Below are 9,592 nucleotides of genomic sequence, written 5' to 3'. Positions count from 1 at the left end.
CTGGGAAGGGAGGGAAGTCTTGAATATTCTTCCAACTTCCCCCCACCCCCTCTGGTCCCTTCTTTCCAAAAGTCTTTGAAGAAAGATGTTTTGAGGCGACCATGTCTCTCTCAGATGGATGGGCTGCGGGTGATTGAAGTGGCTTTGTCATGCTAATGCTTGGGGGGTGATGGATGGGCGCTGGGCTGCCAAACTCTGGCCGCTCAGCCCATTGGCCTGGGAGAGATCACATGTGCCCCCCTCACCCCCACGCCCTACCCCCTTCCTAGGGGAGCGGTGGCCCCCAGCAAGCTGGGCCAGGCCATGGACGCGAGCCTCAGCGCTGTGACATACTGCCGAAAGGTTGTAGGGCAAGAGGGTGTCTCCCCCAAACGGGCCGACCCTCCTGCGGCCTCCACGCATGGACTATAATAGGATGAACTCCTTCTTAGAATATCCATTCTGTAACCGGGGACCCAGCGCCCACAGCGCCCACAGCGCCCACAGCGCCCACAGCGCCCCGACCTCCTTCCCGGCGAGCTCTGCTCCCGCTGTTGACAGCTACACAGGAGAGGGCCGCTATGGCGGGGGTCTGTCCAGCCCGGTGCTCCAACAGAGCTCGGGCTATCCCACCCAGCAGCCGTCTTCAGCGCTGGGGATGCCTTTCCCCAGCTCCGCACCCACGGGGTACGCCCCGGCCGCCTGCAGCCCCAGCTATGCGCCTGCTCAGTACTACGCTCTGGGGCAATCCGAAGGAGGAGATGGAGGCTATTTTCATCCCTCGAGCTATGGGGCCCAACTAGGGGGCTTGTCCGACGGCTACGGAGCGGGTGGAGCCGGCCCTGGGCCGTACCCTCCGCCGCAGCCCCCGTACGAGCAGACGGCGACCATTGCACCGGCTTATGCTGCTGATCACCTGGAGGACAAGGAACCACCCTGCCCGTCGGAACCTAGCAACCCCGCAGCCCGCACCTTCGACTGGATGAAGGTCAAGAGGAACCCACCCAAGACAGGTAGGGCTCAGGCGTGGCCAGGCCCTCTGCCTGGGCGGGATTCTTTTCTCTGCACCGCTCGGGTTGAGGCAGGTAAAACGGCTCCTCCGGGTCTCGTCTCGGGCCAAGCCGTCTCTCCCTGCTTGCTTACACGTCCAGTCACCCCCAAGAATAAGTTTTCACACCCCTTCCAAGTCGGGATCTGTGCTCCCAGCACGTGCCCAAGATCTGGTGCGTGGGTGTGTGTGTATGGGGGCGGTGGTTCCAGATTTGGAGGTTACGTGGATAGGGGGTTGCCTTGTGGTGCCCGGGGTGGGGGTGGGGTGGCTTGGGAACTGAAATCCCCACTGGGGGGTTACAGAGCTGGTCTGGGAGGAAGGGAGGGGACGCGGAAAGCGGTGAGCGAACTGACGTGGCCTTTCTCCCCGCCCCGCCCCTAGCGAAGGTGTCGGAGCTGGGCCTGGGCGCGCCCGGCGGGCTGCGCACCAACTTCACCACCAGGCAGCTCACCGAGCTGGAGAAGGAGTTCCACTTCAACAAGTACCTGAGCCGCGCCCGCAGGGTGGAGATCGCCGCCACCCTGGAGCTCAACGAAACGCAGGTCAAGATTTGGTTCCAGAACCGGCGCATGAAACAGAAGAAGCGAGAGAGGGAGGGAGGCCGGGTGCCCCCCGTCCCACTCGGCTGCCCCAAGGAAGCGGCTGGAGACGCCTCCGACCAGTCTGCGTGCACCTCCCCGGAAGCCTCGCCCAGCTCGGTCACCTCCTGAACCGAACCTCCCACCGATGGGGGTGGCACTGGAGCACCCCTTGGGCCAGTCGCCACCTAGGCTCTCCCCAGCCCGGCCTCGAGGTCACCGTCCTGCGGATCCTCTCCAAGGACTCCCGGCATCATTTCAGACCTACCCCAGGGGTGCGGGGGGAGGGGAAAACAGTCTTCTAGATTTGCAAGGGGCACTGATGGCCGGGGACCCTACAGGACCAGACAGAGGCCTGGGAAGTCTAGCCCGCCTTTGATCTGGGGGATCAACTCAACTTCAACACGTGGCTGGGAGTGGGAGCCAGCACACCACCCCCGGTTTCTCCTTCCCCTTCGACTTCAGCTCATTATGTCCAGTGCCTTTGAGCTTGGAGAGTTCTCCCCCACACTCTCCTCGAGGCCCAGGGCGGAGAAAGCCTTGAACTTTCTTGTGTGGGAGGTGTTTAGGTGCAGGAATATTACTATCAATCCTTAATCCAGCCACCGAAGACCTTACAATAGCACCAGCTGCCTTGTGCCAGACCCAAAGCCCCCCCCCCCCATAACCCTATTAACCCTCTCCTGGCACATTTGTATTGCACTAATGCAGCCTCCAGAGGTTGTTTTCTGGGACCGGCCTCCTCCCACCAGTGACCGATCGTCACCAAAGCATTTTGGAACTCAGTACGCGAGAGACTTCTAGAACCCTGTGCAAGGCGTGTTCCTGGCAAGCCTCAGCCAGGAAGGCCCAGGCATGCACTCCCTACCTCCTCCTCTATTTATTGGCTCCTGGATAACACAGGACCCACTTCCCCACCTCCACCCCTGCCCCTGGGAGCAGCCCAGGGAGGCCCAGATGCTGCAAACATCTCTGGGAATCTTGGAGATGGTGGTGACACCTCTGAGTTCTGGAATTCTCACGCAACTACCTCATTTCAATAAAGCTCCTTCCTCCTCCCCTGCTTCAGCTCCTCCATCCAGCCGCAGAGCAAGTCTCCCCCTCTAGGAGCACGGGGTGAGAAGTGGGGACAGAGTGGGCACTGAGCGGTTGGGCTGGAAAGAGCTGAGCTTTAGGGTCTCAGCTGGATAAGGAGAGGGACTTTCAGCGTGTGTGGGGGGGTGTATTTTGCAAAATTGGGCTCAAGGCACCCAGGCCTGACAGTGGTCCCTGTGCTAGTCACTAGGGAATCCCCATAGAAAGGGACAGAGAAGCCCTTGGGGGAGGTGGCTTCCCAGAAGGAGAGGAAGTCTGGAAAGGAGAGATGTGTTGGGAGAGATGAAGGTGTAAGAGGAAGAAGAGCAGGAGAAAGAGCCGAGTCTGCCCCCTCCACTGGCTCCCTCCCACCCAGAGCAAGTCCCTAGCTGCTAAGGCAGTGATGGAGGCCCGCAGGGATGGGGCTGGGTGACGCCCTCGCCCTCAGAGTCGGAGGATGGAGCTCTGACAGACTCCAGACCCGCGCAAGGGTGCCCCACCCCACCCCCAGCCTGCAACTCCACGGGGACATCGGGCATCCGAGAGAGCGGCTGCGAGAGCCGGGGACGCAGCCGGCCGCCTCCAGATGCCTTTTGGCCCGGCTTAAGGCGAACGCCCTCAGTGTTCCAGGCGCTGGACTACAGGGCGGAGGTGGTCGCGCCAGGGCCCAGAGGCGATGGGGTGGGCACGACGTCTGGGGGAAGGGAAGGAGGCCGAGGCAAAGGCCCGCGCTGACCTTTTTACCTCGCTAAGAAGCCGACGGCGCGCCCCGGGGGGTGACATTGTCCCTGCGGGTTCTCACTGGCACAACTTTGGTTGGCGGAGGCAGGGGGCCCAGGACTCAGGAAGCTGGCGGGAGGCCATCGCTCAGGGTCCCCGCTGTGCCATCGAGCTGACGCACACCCCCCCACACCCTCCCCCCCCCCACTACCCCATCCCCACCCCCGCGCGCGGCTGTGCTCTGGTCCTGGCTCTTGGTTTGCAGTTACCCTGGGAATCCATATGCCCGGGCCAGGAGGGAGACCACGGTGACCCAGGAGGGACGTCTTACCCACCCCCCACCTCGTTTATTTCATAGTCTTTCCAAGCCCCTGGTGCCCTTACAGGGAGTGATGCTGCTCAGTTCCGGCCCAGCTGGAGGGGGAAGTGTGTTGCAGGACGAAGCCTAACTTGCCCCCTCTGGGGCAAGTGGGCAGGAAGGCCGGGAGGCGGTGGGGGGGAGGGAGCAGTGCTTAGAGCAAAGTCTGCCTCTCTGGCATGGTCCTGGCACTGGGGCTGACAGGTCCTGGGGGAGGGGTGACGGCAGGGCCAGGTGGAAAGGGGAAGCCTGGCCCATTTGATTTTTGGTCACCGAAGAAGGAACCATCAGATTTCCCCCCACCCAGGGAATGGGGTCAGAATAATTCTCGGTTAGCAGGAGGGCAGGTTCCAAACAACCCCGAGGAATCCGAGCTTTCCGTTTCTTCAGAAGCAAAGAGCCTTCCCCACCATGCGTTTCCCCGACTTGAATCCACTCTGAGGTCCTGGGCGGGTCTACACCGAAGGCATTTATTCGGAAAAAGAAAAGATCACTGGGTATTTTCCCATTACATGATGACGATGGAGAGGGTGGTAAACAAACAAACAAAAACACCTTCTGTTCCAATTGGACTAAATTTGTCCTCTTCTTTTAAACTTTCCAGGAAGCTTTTCTTATTCATAGCCTGTGTGTGTGTGTGGTGTGTGTGTGTGGTGTGTGTGTGTGTGTGGGTGTGTGTGGGGGGTGGGGGTGTGTGTGTGGGGTGTGTGTGGGTGTGTGTGTGGGGGTGTGTGGGTGTGTGTGTGTGGTGTGTGTGTGGGTGTCTGTGTGTGTGGGGGGGGGTGTGGGGGTGTGTGGGTGCACGCGCATGTGCATGCTTGTGGCTGGAGGAGTTACATTTACCTGGAAATCTAAGAGGCACTTTTTACAAAATATGAAAGCTTCTACTCTTATGCTTCATTTCATTTATCAGTTCTCAGAAAATACCTCCAGTTTTGAAAATAAAAATCTTAAAGAGATTTTTTTTTTCTTTCTCTTCTTTGTTTTGCATTTTCCCTGGGAAGGAGGAATCTCAGGGCTGGCTGAAAGTGTGTCAGGGTTTCTGCCACGCTCTGCTCCCCAAGCCCCAGCCGTTGGGTTGGGTGGGGGGACAATGGAGCTCCCACTCCACCCAACCATCTGCTAAAGTCTGAACTCTACCTCTTTCACTTGCCCCCCCCCCCAGTGTTTGCTCTCCCAACACGGGCCTTTGATCTCCTGCACAAGAGAGAAAGAAAGAGATTCTTAAAACCCTCAAGTTCTACTCGCTGTGATGCAGGCTTCTTTGTTAGGAACAGTCCTTATGCCAATGCCACCAGACTGTGGGGAAGGAGTGGGTGGGATGAGGCATAAAAGGGGGTGTCCTCCCAGGGAGGAGGGCCCAGGAGCTGGAGAAGATACCCGGAATTCTTGGGTTCAAGTCCAAGCCCTGCCTCTTGCTCTCCTTATGGCTTTGGGAAAGTTGCCTAATCCCTAGTGCCGGTTTTCATTAGGCACAAAACAGGGATAACATTGGTCCCTAGTTCATAGGGTTTGTGTCAGAGCAGAATCGGTTAGTCTGTGCAAAATGCTTGGGAAAGTCCCAAATAAATAAACAAATGTGCACTATAACGGTTACTATCATTATTAAGTTACATGGCCTCTTTCCTTTCTATAGTCCCCAGTCTAGCTCAGGTTGTAAATGGAACATGCCCACTTCTCACATTCACGTCTTGTTTGTTCCTGGATAGTTGAATGGGGCTGGAGACAGGTAGAAGGGCTTCCCTGCTTAGCAGCTGAAAACACCTTGGGTGCATCTGGCTGAGACTTCTATATCTATCTATGTATCTATCTATGTAACTATCTATCTATCTATCTATCTATGTATGTATCTATGTAACTATCTATCTATGTATCTATGTATCTATCTATGTGTCTATCTATGCATCTATCTATGTGTCTATCTATGCATCTATGTATCTATGTAACTATCTATGTAACTATCTATATATCTATCTATCTATGTAACTATCTATGTATCTAGCTATGTAACTATCTATGTATCTATCTATGTATGTATCTATGTATCTATCTATGTAACTATCTATGTATCTATGTAACTATGTATCTTTGTAACTATGTATGTATGTATGCATGTATGTATGTAACTAGCTATCATCTATCTAATCTATCTACTTTTGGTCTCAGCCTCCCCCTGCCCCGCCCCATCCAGTCTCCCTACACTCCCTCCCTCCCTGCTCTGCTATGGGAAGATGGGTGAGAAGTCTTGAAAGCAGGCACTTGAAGCTCCCGGCTCTGGAGTGGCAGAGAGCGTGGGTTTTGTAGTACAGAGCTGAGTTTTCAGTGTGTCCTTCCTCTTAACAGTGGGGTGAACCTCATGCCAATTTCCTGGTGTTTTCCCTGAGCTTCCATTTATTTTGCAGTAAAATGGAGAATGTTGAATGAGAAATGTTACATATTAAAAGTGCTGAGACATGGTGCCTGGCCCATGAGGCGTGTTCAGCAGGGATTCTCTGGCTTAGGTGTTCATTTACATAAAGACACTCTTCTAGTCACTTTCTGAATTGCTCTGGGTCTTGGCGTGATGGAAACAACCTCCAGCCTTGACCACCCTGCTATGGCAGCTGACGCACCTGACACCACGACCGTGGCATTGCTGTCAGGTAATAAAGCAATGATGAGTGGAAGGGCTCAGGGGAGTCCCATAGGACGCCACCTACAGCTTCACAGTGAGGGGTGCTCTCCGCCAGGCAGCCTCTGGGAGCACATGCACGCTACAGTCCACGAGACTGGTGCCCCCTGGAGTTGTCCCAGATTTTTTTTTCCTGATGACTCAGTCCTGGCTCTAAGGACTTCCTTGCAGGATTCCAGATGCCTTAGTGCTGGCTATTTCCTGAGTTCTCTATACTCCCTTGATGCAATCGGAGTGCGTCCTGATTGGAGATGCACACTGTTCCTGACTCCTGGGAGAACAGCGAGGCTCAAGCAGCTGTGAGCTGCAGCTCGGAGGCTGACCTGCTGGCCCTGGTCCTCTTTCATTCTCTGTATCAGGAAAGAATTTCTGTGGGAAGCCAGGAGAGCTGAGTGCACTCTCTGTCCTTGGGTAAGTCACTTAACCTCTCTGGGACTACTTTCCCAGATTTTAATAGAAGGGGACCTATTTCACTGCAGCTAAACCTGTCCTCTTTTTTCTGAGGCTAGGAGACATAGGTAAGAAAATGTAAACTTGGCAGAGAGGTGCATGTGTGGGAGGATGGGTAGGGCAACAGGCTATTGGGTGTGTACTACGGCTTAATTCCAGCTACAATCACTCTTTCTCTACCCCCACTCTCCCATCACGGGCCAGGGTCCCAGCAATTTCAATGCCACCCCCAGCAGCCTCTTTCTGCCTGGAGTGGAACCGAGTAGAGACGGAGCCCCTCCAGGCATGCGCCCTCTGCTCCTTGGAGGCCAATGCTCCCTTTAGTTTATTCTGGCCTGACAGCTCCATTTCGACCCCCACCCTGGAGACAAGGCCGCTCCGTATTTACTCAGCCAGAGAGGTTGGCCTCCCCAGCCTGCCCCTGCTGGCTCTGCTCTGTTGCCCCTACCCTTTCCCTTCCTGGTTCATGGAGAGTTCAGCCCTGAGATGGCTGGCAGCCCCCCATTCCCCAGGCGTGGCGGAGCCGCGGGTGCAGGGGCTTGCTGAGGCCAGAAGGGCGGGGAGGGGGAGGTGAAGGGCCCTGGTCCCGGGGTCATGCCCTGGTCTCTCCACTCTGGCTGGACCAGCAGTCTGGGCTTCCCGGAGGAGGGAGGCCTCGGCAGATGATTGTCTTTGGGGGGGGGGGGGGCGGGAGGAGATTGGCTAAATGGGAGCTGCAGGACTGCGGAGAGGTCAAGTGCCTGTTCGGAGTGAGCATGGTGAACCCCGTTTTGCGGTGCGGGGACTCGCACACTCCTCCCAGGTGGGACTGTCTTCCCAAAGCCACTGAAAGTGCTAATGCAATGAAGAAGTGGCACTAGTGTTTCGAGCAATCACGTATTGAAAACCCATCTCTCACCTCCTGTAACATCTAGAATGTAAGACCCATGAAGACAGGACTTTCTGTCTGTTTTATTCATTGCTCCCTTTCTAGGACCCACAGTAACGTTCAACACCTAGCAACTGTTCAGTAAATGACCACTGAAGCAAAATTCTCCCCTCCAGAAGAGAGGCACCCCAAATGCAGTCTCCTGAAATGGCGTTAGCTTCAGCTATTTGATCAGCCCAGCAGTGTTCTGATGACCCATGTATTCGTGTGAAAATAAAGCACTAGACACAGAAGGCAGCCTTCCGCTAATGACGCACTCACGGGGTGGCTTTAGGGCCAGTCTGATCCGAGTGTTCTCCCAGGGAGTTTTTGTTTGTTTGTTTGGTGTGTTCTTCCTCTACTTTAGCAAATGTAAACCCAAGAAAAGACTCAACTTTAGAAATGCAAAGGAGTTGAAGCTCCAGCTGAGTGTTTCCATAGGTAGAAAATGGACAGAGAAGCCATGTCGCTGAGAGCCCCAGGGGAGGTGCACCTGACTCAGCCTTGGAGGCAGCTTCCTTCACAGCAGAGTGCCAGGCTCTCACACAGGGTTGGGAGTCACTGTAGTTGGAGACATAAAGGAGACAGGGAGGAGAAGCGTGACTTTCGATGCTTAGTGGAACTAGAGGGCGAGAATAGCCACCTGCTGGAAGATCCCCTGGGGCCCGAGACGATGGCCCAGTCTGGTGTTGCCAGTCACCAGTGCTGGAAATCATTGGGAAATCGTGACGTCCCTGTGCTCCGTCTTCCCATAGAACTGAACACATGGATCCTGTTACCACGGAAACAGAACCCAGAAACTGGCTCCTCTCTGAGGTTAGATTTCTACCCTCTCCTGCCCCCTGGGGAGAAAGAAGCTGCAGAAGGGAATTGCTCAGCGGAGCCTTGAAGGAAAAGTTCCAGGAGCCAGGACGCAGACCTAGCGGTCTGGCCAGCGTTGTCTGATTCCACACTTCAGGCCGGCCCAAAGCCTCTGCCAGGAGCTGTTACTGTTTGGAACGGGGAGTCTGAAGAGGAGAAATTTGGACAACAAGCTGGGCAAGGGAAGCCTTCCCTGCCCCGAAATTCCCTTCTCCCGTGGCCTCCTGTTATCCCATTCTCTGATTTATACTCAGTCTTTATGCAGATCTCAATTATTTTTATTTATTTAAAAGACAGAGCTACAGAGAGAAGTAGAGCCAGAGAGTGAGGTCTTCCATTCCGCTGGTTCACTCCTCAGATGGCCGCAATGGCTGGAGCTGCGCCGATCTGAAGCCAGGAGCTTCCTCTGGGTCTCCCAGGTGGGTGCAGGGGCCCAAGGACTTGGGCCATCTTCTACTGCTTTCCCAGGTCATAGCAGAGAGCTGGGTCAGAGGTGGAGCAGCCGGGACTTGAACTGGTGCCATATGGGATGCCGGCATTGCAGGCTGGGACTTTAACCTGCTGCGCTGCAGCGCGGGTCCACAGATCTTTAAAAAGGACTTATTTATTTATTTGAAAGTCAGAGCTATAGAGAGAGGGAGAGATCTTTCATCACTGGCTGGTTCACTCCCCAGGTGGCAGATTCATTTCCCAAGTGCCCACAATGGCCAGGGTTGGGCCAGGCTGAAGCCAGAAGCCAAGAGTTTCATCTGAGTCTCTCGGGTGGCTGGCTGGGGCCCAAGCACTTGGACCATCTTTTGCTTTCCCAGTTGCATAACAGTGAGCAGGATCATAAGTGGAACAGCTGAGGACTCAAATCAGCAACCATACGGGATGCTGGCACCGGCTTTACCCACTACATCACAGTGCCAGCCCCCAGATCTCAATTTTCAACCCCCACACT

At 55.4% G+C, this 9,592-nt stretch overlaps 1 protein-coding gene across 1 annotated transcript; it reads left to right on the top strand.

Moving 5' to 3' along the window:
- The first annotated feature begins 400 nt into the window (after window positions 1–400).
- Window positions 401–1,740, top strand: HOXB1 (homeobox B1). The gene is made up of 2 exons (XM_062216601.1): window positions 401–992; window positions 1,412–1,740. Exons 1-2 carry the CDS (start codon window positions 401–403, stop codon window positions 1,738–1,740), a joined length of 921 nt encoding a protein of 306 aa, XP_062072585.1.
- Window positions 1,741–9,592: the final 7,852 nt, after the last annotated feature.

The sequence above is a fragment of the Lepus europaeus genome, chromosome 18 (assembly GCF_033115175.1).
Source record: "Lepus europaeus isolate LE1 chromosome 18, mLepTim1.pri, whole genome shotgun sequence".
In the NCBI taxonomy this organism is placed as follows: domain Eukaryota; kingdom Metazoa; phylum Chordata; class Mammalia; order Lagomorpha; family Leporidae; genus Lepus; species Lepus europaeus.
The sequence above is the reverse complement of the archived record's forward strand: the minus strand, read 5'-3'. Positions and strand labels throughout refer to the sequence as shown.